This window comes from Sporothrix schenckii (assembly GCF_000961545.1).
Source record: "Sporothrix schenckii 1099-18 chromosome Unknown Cont38, whole genome shotgun sequence".
Lineage (NCBI taxonomy): Eukaryota > Fungi > Ascomycota > Sordariomycetes > Ophiostomatales > Ophiostomataceae > Sporothrix > Sporothrix schenckii.
The window spans coordinates 622,096-636,425 of NW_015971139.1; the positions used below are offsets into that span (position 1 = coordinate 622,096).

Consider the following 14,330-nt stretch of genomic DNA (forward strand, 5'->3'; position numbering starts at 1 on the left):
TCCATGCCTCTGTACTTTCCCAATATCAGCTCTCTCTTTTCTTTGGTCAGTATGAATGTCAATGACAGTGTCCACAGTCTGTATGATGTCTTCATCTTTGTTCTTTTGCCTCTTCCTCGCTGTTGTTCGCCCGTTGTTGGGTGTACACCCCCTTCCGTGATTTAGTGCCGTTCCCACCCCATAAAATCCGTGGTCGCCACACTAGGAGCTTCTTGTCGCTCATTCACTTGTGGCCTCATTCGCTAGTCTCGCGTTCTGTACCCCATAATTATGGCCTCCGTGCCCGTTCGCACTGTACGCACTCGCCATGGCAGTTGTCGAAAGCGCCATAGAGCCCGGCGAAAATAGCAAGGCACAGACAACGCCGTCCACCGTCTGCTCGGTATGCAGCTGCAACGTCCAGGTTATTTGTTTGCCGTTGCTGTCTGCTGGCTTGCGTCGTATGTTGGCCGACTCTTCCGCATCTGCCGTATGGCCTGCCGCAAGGCCCATACACCTGCACGCCTGCACGCCCACGGTAATCTAGCGCCGCATGGCAGGTCCTCTGGACGTCTGCACTTCGACTGGTTTCAAGAGCCAGACTCCGGATGCCTTTTGGTATGGAGCTTTTCTGCCGTTCGATTTCTGCTGGAACGGCGTAGTCGATACGACCGACTTGGTGCACTGCAGCTGGCAAAGCCTGAATGTCTGGCCAAATGTGATTCTTCGTGCCCATTCGGAGTATTAGTCGCTCTGGCGCAATACGATTTTCCCCAGCACAAACCCTTGCATGACCCATGCAGCCGTGGGCATGCGCGCAGCACGCCGCCAGCACGCTGCGGCACCGTACAATCCTACCTCGCCTGCTCGCTCCACGCAACTACCCTGGCTGCACTTGCTTTTGTGTCATTTTGGCGCTCCACACCAACGATAAATAACTGGGGCCCCAGCTTGCAGCCCTGTTTGCTCACTGGCCAATTGGCTTACCTGCATATCGGGCCTGGCCAATGGGAGCGTTTCTGTGTGAAGTCCGTATGGGGAAAGTGGGAAAGGTCGAGGGAAGGAGGAAGCGAGACGAAAGCGAGGGTACAGAATCGAAGAGGTACTTCGTACACTTCTATTTTCTGCCGCCGTTTCTGCCATCTGCTCTGCTGTTGGTACTTAATTAACGCTTTTCTGTGGCTGCTGGATGGAGCTTGGGTCATGTACAACTCTGCAGTAGCGCTGGTGCCCCATGTCGACATTCTTGTCTCTCACAGCCCTCTTCGTTCATGATAGTCGTGGTAGGTGTTCGTTGATGATAAGACGGCCAATTTGGGGCTCGTCTCCCGTCATACACCGTAGCCACTGAGCTCTTGGCTGTGCCTGCCTGCCTTCCTTTGTCAGTGGTCTTGCCCCGACGCTATTTCTCTCCTGTCGCTCGTTCCCAGGCTGGCCCATACAGATCACAAAACTCTGGTGCGATCGCACGTCGCTTCGCTCCATGCATGTCGAGTCCCAAGGGGTGCACACTCAAGCCAAATGAAAGGACATATGGATGCACCACATTCGATGTTCTTGACACAGGCACACTGCAGCCACCTGCTGCGCATGGTTCACACCCAGGTGGGCGGGTGTGAAGGAGCTCCGGTCGTCGTCATGTCTGTCTAACCTGGCAGAGTCTGGCTTGTGCCAGGGGTCTTTTTCTTTCTTCCGTCTTTGTTCGCTCCTTCTTCTCACGTCGCTCCCGCCATGCTTGCCCTTTCCTCTTTCTCGTCTAGCCCGCCACTGGTACTGGTGACCTCTCCGTCGAGGCAGCTCTTCCCCACACTGTGCGTTTGGGGAAGGGGCGACCACAGCGACAATGGGCTGCCAAGCCCTGCAACATGCAAGATACTTGACTACCTCCATGATTCTCTCTTGCAGAACTCCAGTACGCCGTGCTCCGTATTCTGTATTATTCCTCCAGAGTCCCACATGCCCGTTAGTATCTTTTCCACCCCCGTACTCCTTCATCCGCCTCGACTAGCTTCCCCAACTAGGCCCCCCAGCGCCCCTAAGCCGAGAAAATCCTCGCGCTGCTGCCACGCAACGGGGGCGGGTAGGCACTTCGTCAACCCAAAGGAATACTAGAGCAGCGCACAAAAGGTACGAGAGCGCGCCGGGGGCGGATACCCAGGTTTAGTGCCAATGTAATGGTGTACCGTAATGACTTTCAGATTCTCTGGAGACCTCCGTACCTGCTGTTTTTCTTTTCTTTTCTTTTTTTTTTATCTTTTTTTTTATTACTACCAGTCGCACCTTCGCTCGTCGTTTTCTTTTTCCAACTTCTCCGTTTCGTTCTTGCCTGGTTTGTTTCCTCACACCACATCCTTCCTCGCGTCGCTCTTGTTGACAACAGAATCGCTTGGAACAATTGTTTCCTTTGCTTTCTTCTCTTCTTCCTCTGTTGTCGCCAACTTCATAAGAAAGAACTTCCTGACGGCCAGTATTACTATTGTGTCACTCTGGCGCACCGTCCATCTTCAACGGCTTTCCCCCCTTCTTACCCCAAATCTTGTCGATACCAGCAAACGTCAACCTTCATTCGTCTCGGCTCAGCAAAAGTCCTATTTTCGCCGGCAGTTTTTATTATTTTTTGTCTTTGTTCGTTTTCTCAAAGACCTGCCTCTTCGTTCGCAACGACAATTGTGGGCGCGCGCTTTTTTTGGGCGCGGTGCCGCTTGCTTCCTACTCCGTCGCTTTAAAGACGACCTTCTTGCAATCACCGTGCGTCAGTTCATGGCCTGCATTCTGCCAACGCCCTCGACGCCGCCCGCTGCCGCCATTCTCTCCTTGCACAACATTCTTCTTGGAGTAGGCACACCTCCATCCTCTCGTCTGTCTTATACTCTCTCCTAGTCGACTGGCGCCCGGTGTTCTCCTCGCCTGTCTGGTCTGGTCACCGTTCAACTGCCAGCTTTTCGTCTTACTTTCTACCCCGACCACACTCGATTCGGCCGCCCATTCCCACCCTCACATCCTCACATCTTCACATCCATCATGGCGACTGTGCTCGGCCACGATGACTTGGGGCTCGACTTGTCCTTCAGCCCCCTTGGCAACAACTTGGCCCTCTCCCCATCCACGCCAATAGACGCTGGCGCAGGAAACGACGATGCAGGTAAGCGATGCGATCATTGCTGCATTTTGTGCTTACCCGCCCGCCCATGTCATTTTAGGTCAATCACCCGCAATGGAGCCGTTCGTAGCTGACCCCCGACTGCTCATCAGGCTCATCAATCACAGTAAACACAAGAGTACCGGCTGCTGCATCGGCCCCGGCAACAGCACCTGCGGCTACGCCGACAACGGCCGCAGCAGCACAGTTTCCCGCACCAAAGACGGACAAGCCGCGACCTCATGTTTGCACAACATGCCAGCGGTCCTTTGCCCGATTGGAGCACTTAAAGCGCCACGAACGGTCCCACACCAAGGAGAAGCCGTTTGAGTGCGATCAGTGCACAAGATGCTTTGCACGGCGCGATCTCCTGCTGCGGCACCAACAGAAGCTGCATCAGGCGACAACTGCGCCCGCACGGCCGCGGAACCGGCGCGAGAGCACGACAGGTGTGGCTCCCAGCCGTGCACGGAAGAGCAGCATGGCGAGCACAAGTGGCGCCGGCTCCGTGGCGGCTTCTCTCCTCGGCGGCGGAAATGATGGGAACGGTGGCGCCGCAAACAACCAGATGCGGCCCCGCGCCAACACCATCAGCCACTTGGATGCTACCGCGATGCATTTTATGGGCGCTGCGCCCGCCAATGCTGCCCTGGCACGGGGCATGCCGCCTGGTGTCCATTCTCGTCACCCGAGTCTGGCGGGCTTGCCGATGCACGGCATGGAGCAGGTTCCGATGCAGCCCTCTGCCTTTGCCAGCGGCATGTCCTCTGCCATGGGACACCGCGGGATGGCCAATGGCTTGCCGAGGCTCGACACGCACGGCCTTGACAACCTGGAACTCTCGGGCGGCATGCGAACAGCCCCGTTGAACAACACAACCATGTTCAACTCGGAGTTTGACTTTGGGACCTCCTCGTATGGCCATACGGCATCTGGCACGACCATTAACCCTAGTGCCCTGCAGTACAGCGACTCGCCGCATTCGGCCCACCTCGACCCGACGGCCATCTATGACCGCATGAGCGGCTACAACGACATGCACCAGACCCGGGACAGCTTCAGCTGGCTGACCGGCTTGACCCACCCGAACGGCTTTTCCTCTACCATTGACGAAAACGCCGTCGATGGTTCCTCGCCGTCTGCCATCAGCACTGGCAGCCAGAGTGGAATAAGTGATGTCATGCTGGACGGTTCGAACCACGTCAACATCAATGGCGCCCATGCTGTCACCATGGCACCACCAGCCTCGTCCGCCTCTCACACAATGCCCGCGACCACGCTCTCCATGTGGCCCACGAATGGTACCATGGTCCACCAGCAACTGAACCAAAACAGCTACTCTCTGGACTTTGGGAATACGTCGTTCTCGGATCTCCTGGGTGGATTGCCCCTGTCTCCCAACGGACTGAACAACGTCCATACGCCCTTGGCGGCCACTACCACCGCGCCGCCTGGGAACACAGATACCTACTTCTCTGCCACTCCTCCCTCGTCTCTGACCGCTGCCAGCCCCACGATGATGTCGGGCCTCAACCATACTACCTTTACCCAGGCCATGAGCCTCAACGGAGGCACGGCCCCGGAAACGCCCAATTCTATGAATGGCAGTACTAGTGTCAGCAGCACCGGCCAAAACCACCACCGCCACTACCAGGCTTCGTTGAACACCAGCTCACCAGTGTCTACTATTACAGATGCAACAAGGCTGGCTATCGTAAACGCTCTCAACTCAGCAGGATCCCAGACCTCCCCCTTTGGAATGCGCCAATATTCGTTTCACGGATCCGCCACGGCCACAGGACTCGCAACAAGCCCCGAACAATGTGTCCCCTCGACACTGGACCTCCAGAAATACGTCGGCGCCTACCTTCGCTACTTCCAACCGCACTTTCCCTTCCTCCACGTACCGACCATATCCTTCGACGTCACTTCCAACACACCCTCCCCCTCCTCCCCCCAGAACCACCTTGGCGGCGGCTACGACGCCAATACCGTCGGCGGCAGCGGCTGTCTGATCCTCTCCATGGCGGCTATCGGTGCCCTGTACGAACTCGAACACGACCAGTCTCGCCTGCTCTTCACGATGGCCAAGCGCATGATTCAGCTGTACCTCGATGAGCGTCGCAAGGCCAACGTCCGCAAGGCCGATTTCCGGCGGACACCGGGCGGCGACACCCAAATGCAGCACAATGACGGCTCGTCCGACACGCCGGTGTGGCTCGTGCAGGCCATGCTACTGAACGTGATTTACGGTCACAACGGCTCGGACAAGCGCGCCGGCGAGATTGCCGCGACGCACTGCGCAGCGCTGGTCAGCCTCGCACAGGGCGCAGAGCTTCTGCAGCCAACACGCGTCGAGCCTCCTGTCGACGAGTTCGACATGACGGTAGGTGACGGCATTGAGCCCAGCAGCCTCTGGAACACAGACGATGGCTCAGCCAAAGCAGCCAAGGACGAGGCACAGTGGCTTCGCTGGAAGGCGATGGAGGAGCGCAAACGGACTCTGTACGCCATTTTCGTGTTTTCGAGCCTCCTGGTGTCCTCCTACAACCATACGCCCGCCTTGACAAACTCGGAAATTATGCTGGACCTGCCGTGTGACGAAGAATATTTTTCTGCCACGACCTGTGCCGAGTTCATGTCCAAGGGCGGCATTGCCGCAGCGAATCACAACCGTATGACCTTCCACGAAGCGCTGGGCGACCTCCTCCGTTCCAGCGAGAAGCAAATGCGCCGCCGCGACAGCGCCAACGCAGACGGCAGCAATGTGGACAGCGCTCCGGGCGAGCTCAAGCCCAGTACCTTTGGCTGCTTCATTCTGATCAATGCCCTGCACAACTACATCTGGGAAACGCGCCAGCGCCACCACAACAAGGTATGGACAAACGAAGAGACCGAGAAGATGCACCGCCACATCGAGCCTGCCTTGGAGGCCTGGCACCGTGCTTGGATGAACAACAACAACCGCCGCCACACCAGCAACAACGTGCACCTGGCGAACCCGACGTCGGTTTCTGGTATGGACCCCATCGCGGTGGACGCGGTCCCTCTGTTGGATTTGGCGTACGTGCGTCTCTTTGTCAACCTGGCTCGGTCCAAGGAGAAGTTCTGGCAACGCAACTGGGACGGCCTTGCCGAGGAGCTGTGCCACGGCCGGGAAATTGTCCAACATGCCGAGCAGTCGCCCGCATCCAATGCCGAGTCTGCCTTGACCGACCCGTCCTCTGACCTCTCTGGACATGGATCGTCCATTTTCATCGATTCGCCGGCCACACAACTGTCGGCGTCGCCTGACTTTGGGGCGGGCAAGTTCCCGGTCTCGGTTGCCCAGGCTGGCAGCCAGCAGCAACAGCAACAGCATCAGTCCACCCGCACAACGTCGCGGCGCGAAAAGCATCTCAGGAAAGCTGCCTTGTACGCCGTAGAAGCGCTTTCGACGACGAACAAGGTCTGCTATACACTGGCGGACTTTGCAAACCGTGAACTGCCGCTGCAGTCGGCACTGTGTGTCTTTGACTGTGCGCAGGTTCTGGCGGAGTGGGTGGCGACTCTCCAGGACCGCGTCGGGCGGTATCTCGGTGTGCTGGACCAGGACGTGGACCTCAACCAGGTGCCGGCGATCATGCTCCTCGAAGAGGAAGATGGCAAGCTGCTCGGGAAGGTCAGGGAGGTGCTGAGTGCGGCCGAGATGACCATGAACATGGACATTGCCAACGGCACAGGCAACGCGGTCGCGGGCATTTCGACGCGCATGGCGTCGCGCATGCAGATGGGCGAGCAGATTGGATACGGTGCCAAGATCCTGAGCATTACTGCGTACACCCTGGGAAAGGCATCTGTCTGGCCTGGTAAGTTGAACTTGGAGCAAATCAGATCCCTGGTCGTGCACCTCTACCTCTGGTCACTAACAGTATGTCAACAGTCACCCACCTCATGGCCGAGTGCCTCGAGAATCACGCCAGCCACATGCGCGCGCGCGCCGAAAAATCAGTTCTGGCTTGCGACTAAGATGACGGCTTTCGATAGAGACAACGGTGTATTCAGCAAACAACGGCAGTGCTGTTGCACAACATTTTTGCATATACGACTATTTTCTCGTGCTGGGAGGATCTATGACCGTTTTGTTTTGAATATTCAGAAACGATCCAATTCGCAAAGTATACCAGCGGTGGCTATTTATCTTCTTCTTGCATGTATTTGTGTCCAATTATCTCCGGGCTGGTTGGATTGGTTTTGTTTCATTTCCATGCGTTTTTGCCCCATTTGGATTTAAGTTTTTATGTTGTACAAATAAAACGAACGACAGTGGCAGGCCAAAAAGGAGGTCTAGCCAGTTGTGGGACGAGGTGAGGCGAGAAAACAGTGTTCTGGCTCGAGGGAGGAGACCAGGACCCTCTGCCTGCTTGGGAATACCCTCTGTTATGATGGACGTGTTCTATGTGTATCATATATCGTTATGAATTCTAGAGTTAGAAATAGTTTCGGAAATGGTTATTTGATGGTGCGAAGTGATCTGATGTGATGAGCAGTCGGTACATGAGAGTTTAAGTTTTCTTGTTGCAGTCACCGGAGGCTTCGCGCTACTCCAGAGGACATTTCGCATGTGACCAACGATGAAGTGGGTAGCGACTGCCGATAAGAAGGATCTCCGCAAAGCGAGCACCTGCCAAGTCCGCCTCCGCATTTTGTCCTGTTTACGTTCCCAGTAATTACGTCGCCTTCTCCAGACACTCAATTCACCAACGCAGCGACAGGACCACGACCGTTGTCATGCCCGCGATACAACATCGACGCTCCCGTGCGGGCTGCCACCGCTGCCGGCAACAGCACAAGCGCTGCGACCAGCACAAGCCGGCGTGCGTGCGGTGCCAACAGGCGGGCAGTGCGTGCAGCTATGCGCTCAACATTCAATGGGGCGGCCGGGCGTTTCCCAAGATGATGGGCAGCTATGCCGGCCGGGTCCAGCGGCTGAGCAATGGCGGCAGCAGCGGTGCGCTGGACATGGACGGGCCTGGGGACGGGCGTGGTGGCTTCGTCTACATTGCGCAGCCGTCACCGCCCGCGCCGGCAGCACGCCCACGGCCCGACCGGCCCCGGCGGCCGAGACGAGACGAGCAGCCGCGTCCCAGGGCCAGAACACCGTCAGCACCACCCGATGCAATGGAAGACACTCCTGCGTGCGCCCCAAACGACGTCACGACCGTATCGCGACGGCCGACGTCAGTCTTGTTGGCCCCCCAGATCGACATGCCCGAGCTCTCGCCCGCCAGCCTCTCCCCCATGCACCGGTTCCTGTTCCACCACTACATGCACGAGACCATTCGGCTCACGGCGCCAAGCGACTATGCGCGCACGGAAATCTGCCGCCTCGTCGTGCCCATGTCGTTCCGCCACCCGTGCCTGCTGTACGCCGTCCTCGCGTTTGGTGCACGGCACGTCCACGCGCTGGGCGGCTTCCCGGTAGGCGTGCCGGGCGACCGCTTGATTATGGAGCTCGAGGACGAGAGCATGCGGCACCTGCGGCAGCAGCTGTCCGACGGCCCGCACCTGCACCAGCATGCTTCGGTGGCGCTGGCCACCACCCGGACGCTCTGCCAGTCCCAAATCTTTGCCACGGGCCACGCCTGGCGGACGCACTTGGAGGGGGCACGAGCGATTCTGCAAGCGGTGGGCGACGCGCAAAAGACAGCACGACACACAAAATTGTCGTCGTCGTCGCCGTCGTCGTCGTCGTCGTCAGAATCCGAGCTGGAAGTGTTTTTGGCCAGCTGGTACGACAACGTGGAGGCACAGGCGGCACTGACACCGCTCGGCCTGCGTCGAGGCCAGCTGGAGATGGCGCATACGCGACGGAACAGCGTCCGACCGCGGACGACGAACAGCGAGGACGTCTACTTTGACGTGTTTGGCGGCGTGGCCTCGGACGTGCCGGACCTGATACGCGAGGTGGGCGCGCTGGTCATGGAGAAGCGGCGCTCCATGCGGGGGGGCAGCGAGAGACGGGTGGTTGACGATGAGCAGCAGCAGGACGACGACCAAAATGACTGTATTCTGTCTGCTGACGACAACCAAAACGACTGTATTCTGTCTGCGGACGACATTGCCCGCGAGGCCGACGCGCTCGTCCGCGCCATCCACGCCCGTCTCCAACGGGACGCCGTTGGCAACACCCTGCGGCGCCTGCAAAGCGACGACCGCGTGGCCCGCTCGCTGCCTCGCGATGCCATGCACGACTACGCCCTGAGCAACGCGGGGTTCTTGCACACGGCCTTGCTGTACATTCACGGTGCCGTGCAGGGCCTGCCGCCGACGGCGCCGTGCATCCAGCACTCGGTGCAGCAGATCCTCTGGGCCTCGGACAACATGCGGTCGCCGTCGGCACCGCTGTCCCCGCGTGTGCTCATGGCCACGCCTCTCTTCTCGGCCGGGCTGTGGGCCCTGCCTGACGCCCAAATCGCGATCCAACGGTCGTTTGCCGCCATGGGCATGTGGATGCGGACGCCGCACAATCGGCGGTCTGCGGCACTCCTGGCATACGTGTGGAGCAAGACAGCAGCGAGCCCGGAGGCATACCACGATGTGCTGACATACTTGGGTACGTGGAGTCCGGTTCTCCGCTCAGATGTTCAGAGACGGTGTTTATGACGTTGACTAACAGCCAACAGAGGAAATGGAAAATTCCGAGTTTTTGCCATACTGAGCGGATATTTGACAAGCACGAAATTGCTGCAAAAGCGACGAGTAACGACAAGTGACGACGTATATGACAACATACATGATGAACAAGATTGAATTAAATTTGCAAAATTTATTACTATCTAAAATTTCTTCCCCCCTCAAGCCATTGGTGACTACAAGCTCTCTTTGGCTGGCTCCCTCGGAATGAACTTGAGCAGACACGACTGGCCCTTGGGCCGCGACGAGATGATCTGATCGGACATGGACATGTCGGCGGGCGGCTTCCCGTCGGTGCCGGCCAGCACGGTCTGGAACTGGCTGTAGACATCGCGCAGCAGCAGCTTCATCTCGGCCATGGCCAGGTGGCGGCCGAGACAGCCGCGGCCGCCGTTGGAGAAGGCAAAAAAGCGGCGGTTCATCTCGGCATCAAGCTCTGCGTCCGCACCCAGCCACCGCTCCGGGTCAAAGGCGTCCGGCCGCGAAAAGACAGCCTCGTCGAAGCGGTGCATCGTGTATGGCTGGCAGCTCACAATGGTGCCGGCGGGCAGCCAGGTGCCGTCGACTTCGCGGCCGCCGGCGGGGACGTACCGCGGCAAGCTCATGGGGATGGAGGGGAAGACGCGCAGCCCCTCTTTGAGGACGGCATGGAGATAGGGCAGGCTGTCGTACGATGACGGGGCCGGGCTCGCACCCTGGAGTTCCTGGTACAGGCGGGTCTGCATGGCCTGGCTCGCGGGCAGCGACAGCTGCCACATCAGCCAGCAGAGCACGTCGCCGGTGGTCTCGATGCCGGCAGCCATGTGGTCCATGCACTCGGCGGCCATTTGCATGCGCGTGAGGCCGAGCGACGGGTCCTGCAGGCGGGCCAGCAGCGTGAAGGTGGCGGCCGCCGCGCCCTCCGCCTTGGAGTCGCCGTGCTCGTCGCCGGCGGCACGGCTGTCGCCCACGGCCGCCAACGACGAGTCGACGGCGTCCAGCACAATCTGCTTGGCGCGCGGGATGGACCGCTGCGGCGGAAGCAGGCCCAGGGCGTCGGCGACGCGCTCGAGCGGCCGGTTGTAGTACTCGAGCAGGCGGCGGGCCAGGCTGTTGTCAAACGACACCTCGCGCATAATGGCCTCGTCGGCGGCGTCGCGCAGGGCGTCGCTGCCGTGCGGGTGGAACAGGTGGTGCGTCACGCCATCAAAGGCGTAGCTGTGCAGCGCAATGTACGTGTCGAGCACGCCGTGCGGGGCCGCTGCCGCGCGCTCGGTGAAATGCGCCGCCCGCGCCCGGAGGCCCTGCAGCGCGTCCTCCTTGACGACGCTGGAGTTGGCGTAGCGGTCCGCCAGGATGCGGCGGCGGCGGCTGTGCGTCTGCTTGTCGAGCGTCGAGAACATGGTGGGCGTGCCGTACTGCCGGAACAGGTGGTAGAACTCGGTCTTGTCGTAGCCGCTGCCGTTGGACAGGTAGATTTCCTTGAGCGCCGGCAGCGACGCGAACGCGACCTCGTTGGGCGCGAGCCGCACGACGCTGCCGTAGCGGCGGTGCAGGCCGTGGACATACCGCGTGCGCTGGCCGCGGAACTCGTGGTACTTGAGCGGCAGGGACGACAGCACGTTGAGGCGCGGGCCGGGCACGGCGGCACCGGCCGACACGAGGCGGCGGATGGCCGTGAGGACGGTGGCGAGGATCGCCGCTCCGAGCAGCAGGGGGACGGAGATGAGGGCCATGGCAGCAGGGTGTGGTCTGGTTCTGCGGTCTTTTAATTGCTATTCTTCTTCTTTGGAAAGAATACTGTAATGTATTGTAACGGTTTCTTTTTTTTTTTTTTTTTTTTTGGAATTCTTTTCTTTGATTTTGAGTTTGCAGGTTGCGTTTTTGTCTTGCTTTCACACATTAATTCGCAGATTTTGACGTCGTTTAAATCATGGAGATACGTCCTCGGTGTTCGGGATGCTGTCGGCATCTCTTGATTCTAGACACTTTCTTCATTTGAGATACGACAGGTAGATGAGGACGTGTCGAGTCGAAGGAGGGGACGACGATATGATGATGGCATGTCTGACTCTAGCCATGCCGAGCGATGCGACTAACAAACGCAGCAGTACGAAACGGGAATCTGGAACCGCCTGGCTCTGCGGGGAAACACGAGAGCATCCCAGAGGGGATCAGGGGATGCCGTCCTTATCTGGTCATCCTAGATGCCTCCGCTTTTGTTGAATGGAGGGTGGTCACGGCGGCCACGAACACAATTTACACCAGACAGATAAGCCCGGCTCCGGGTCAGCCAGATAACGAGAGTGACAGGCAACAGGCCGACACAAACAAACGACAGATAAGCCGACACAAGTCGCATACATGCCCAGTTTTGGCTAGAGCCGGTTTTCTGCGGCGAGACGAGACAGCCAAAAGACACCAAACGAAGAGGGGAACAAAACGTGGCCGGGACCACACGACGGTCGACGCCGATCGGAGAACAAGCGCGCTAAACTGAAAAGGGAATGCAGTCGCGACAGGGCAGGGGTTGCAATGCCCGTTTGGACTTACAACGAGTCCGGGAGTATGGACAATGCTTATCACGGCACACGCAGACTTTACTTTGTCCGTTTTCGTTTGTATCATCGTTCTTTTCACGCTTTCTATTTGCAAATCGGCACTTGAACCAACGTCCGTGCACGTTGCCTGCCGAGATATGGAAAGAGGAGGCGATATGGACAACAGTATGGTGTAGAACATAAAGTGAGCATCTCCATCGCGCAGAATTGACGTTTGCTCTCCATTCTCGTCGTCCATCAGGCTTCAGTACGAACGATCATTATGGCAAACGCAACTGTTGTCGATTCAGTCGAGGAGAAGATGGCTCCCTCGGACTCGGAAAAGGCCGGCTCAACAGTCGATGCCGGCCACATCACCAACACAAACAACGCCGTCCACAGTCTCACGACCCGCCTCGACCCTGCCGGCAACCCGCTGTCGCCGACACCGACCAGCGACACGCTCGACCCGCTCAACTGGCCGCTGTGGCGCAAGTACGTGTGCATCGCCATTGCGTGCCTCTCGTACTTTTTGATGACGTACCTCACGACGGCGCCCATCCCGTCGTTTTTCCTGCTCGAGGCGCAGTTCGGCGCCACCTACAGCCAGACCAACTGGACATTTGCCATCTCGGCCTTTGGCCTGATTTTCGGCCCGCTGCTGTCGGGCGGCCTGGCCGACATCTACGGCCGCCGCATCTGCATGGTCGTCACCACGTCGGTGGCGCTGCTGGCGTCGGGCTGCACGTCCCTCCACGGCCAGAGCCTCGGCGCCTACATGTTTGAGCGGTTTTTGCAGGGGCTGGGCGCCGGCTCGGCCTGCAACCTGGGCCTCAGCATCATCAACGACGTGTCGTTCCAGCACGAGCGCGGCCAGCGCGTCGGCCTCTGGGCCATTGCCGCCAACATGGGCACGTTCCTGGGCGGCGTCTTTGGCGGGTTCCTCGTGTCCGTCAACCAGTACTGGGTGGCGTACCAGGTCACGATGGCGTACGCCGTGCTGTGGCTGCTGACGGTGTTTGTGCTGCCGGAGACGCTGTACCCGCGGCGGCAGATGCTGCGCATCGAGTTTGGCGCGGCGGGCGGCGTCGGTGGTGTCGACGATGGTGTCAGCAACAGCGTGGAGGCGCCGGCGCCGCGCACGCGGAAGCTGCCGTTTTTCAACGTCCGCCGGATTGCCGGCCTGACGTACCCCGCGCTCTACTCGCCCTGGGTCGTCGTCGTCCGCCTCTGGGCGTACCCGACCATTGTGCTCAGCATCTTGGCGTACGTCTACGCGCAGTACTGGTGGATCATTGCGCTCATGACCATAGAGCCGCTGGCGTACGAGGACCGCTCGCCGCAGGTCCAGGGCCTGCTGTTCCTGGGGTTTGTCGTCGGCGTCCTCTTTGCCGAGGCCTTTTGCTCCGGCCACGCCAGCGACCGCCTCGTGCTCTTCCTCGTCCGCAAAGGCCCCGCCGGCGAGCGCACGCCCGAAATGCGCCTCTGGCTCGGCTACCCGGCGGCCGTGCTGTCGGCCCTCGGCTGCGGCCTCTGGGGCCTGTCGGTGGACCGCGGGTGGCACTGGATGGTGGGCCAGGTCCTCTTCTTCCTCTACGCCGTGGGCCTGCAGATTGGCAACACCGTCTTGACCACGTACATGGTCGACAACTACCCGACCTACGCCAACGAGCTGTCCATTTTCTACTCGTGCATCATCAATGTAAGTCCAACACCCCCTGTCGACCACACTTTCGTACTGTCCTTTGCTGACCGTGCAGTTGTCCGCGTTCCTGGTTCCCTGGTTCATCTACGCGTGGGTCGAGTTCAGCGGCTACACGTGGTCCTTTGCCATCCAGGGCATCCTGTGTGTGCTCGTCATTCCCGCCTACGCCGTCCTACAGAAGTACGGTGCCCAGTGGCGCAAGCCGGCCAACTTTGGTGTCTACAGCGAAGACGAGTACGACCCGACCATCTCTGTAGCCGTGTAATGAATATGGATATGGATATGGCAGGTGTAAAGAAGGGCATGTCTGTAC

General features: G+C 59.1%; 4 protein-coding genes across 4 annotated transcripts; 3 read left to right on the plus strand and 1 right to left on the minus strand.

The window, feature by feature from the left end:
• Positions 1 to 3,000: 3,000 nt before the first annotated feature.
• SPSK_05836 (uncharacterized protein) lies at positions 3,001 to 7,126 on the plus strand (the record flags this gene model as incomplete). Its single annotated transcript, XM_016732545.1, has 3 exons — positions 3,001 to 3,121; positions 3,247 to 6,966; positions 7,041 to 7,126. 3 exons carry the CDS (start codon positions 3,001 to 3,003, stop codon positions 7,124 to 7,126), a joined length of 3,927 nt encoding a protein of 1,308 aa, XP_016591909.1.
• Positions 7,127 to 7,888: 762 nt separating this feature from the next.
• On the plus strand, positions 7,889 to 9,763 carry SPSK_11038 (uncharacterized protein; the record flags this gene model as incomplete). The annotated part of the gene is made up of 1 exon (XM_016737257.1): positions 7,889 to 9,763. One exon carries the CDS (start codon positions 7,889 to 7,891, stop codon positions 9,761 to 9,763), a length of 1,875 nt encoding a protein of 624 aa, XP_016591910.1.
• Positions 9,764 to 9,969: 206 nt separating this feature from the next.
• SPSK_06237 (cytochrome P450 monooxygenase) lies at positions 9,970 to 11,508 on the minus strand (the record flags this gene model as incomplete). The annotated part of the gene is made up of 1 exon (XM_016732943.1): positions 9,970 to 11,508. The coding sequence occupies one exon, from the start codon at positions 11,506 to 11,508 to the stop codon at positions 9,970 to 9,972; it is 1,539 nt and encodes a 512-aa protein (XP_016591911.1).
• Positions 11,509 to 12,595: 1,087 nt separating this feature from the next.
• On the plus strand, positions 12,596 to 14,282 carry SPSK_06180 (MFS transporter; the record flags this gene model as incomplete). Its single annotated transcript, XM_016732887.1, has 2 exons — positions 12,596 to 14,014; positions 14,073 to 14,282. 2 exons carry the CDS (start codon positions 12,596 to 12,598, stop codon positions 14,280 to 14,282), a joined length of 1,629 nt encoding a protein of 542 aa, XP_016591912.1.
• Positions 14,283 to 14,330: the final 48 nt, after the last annotated feature.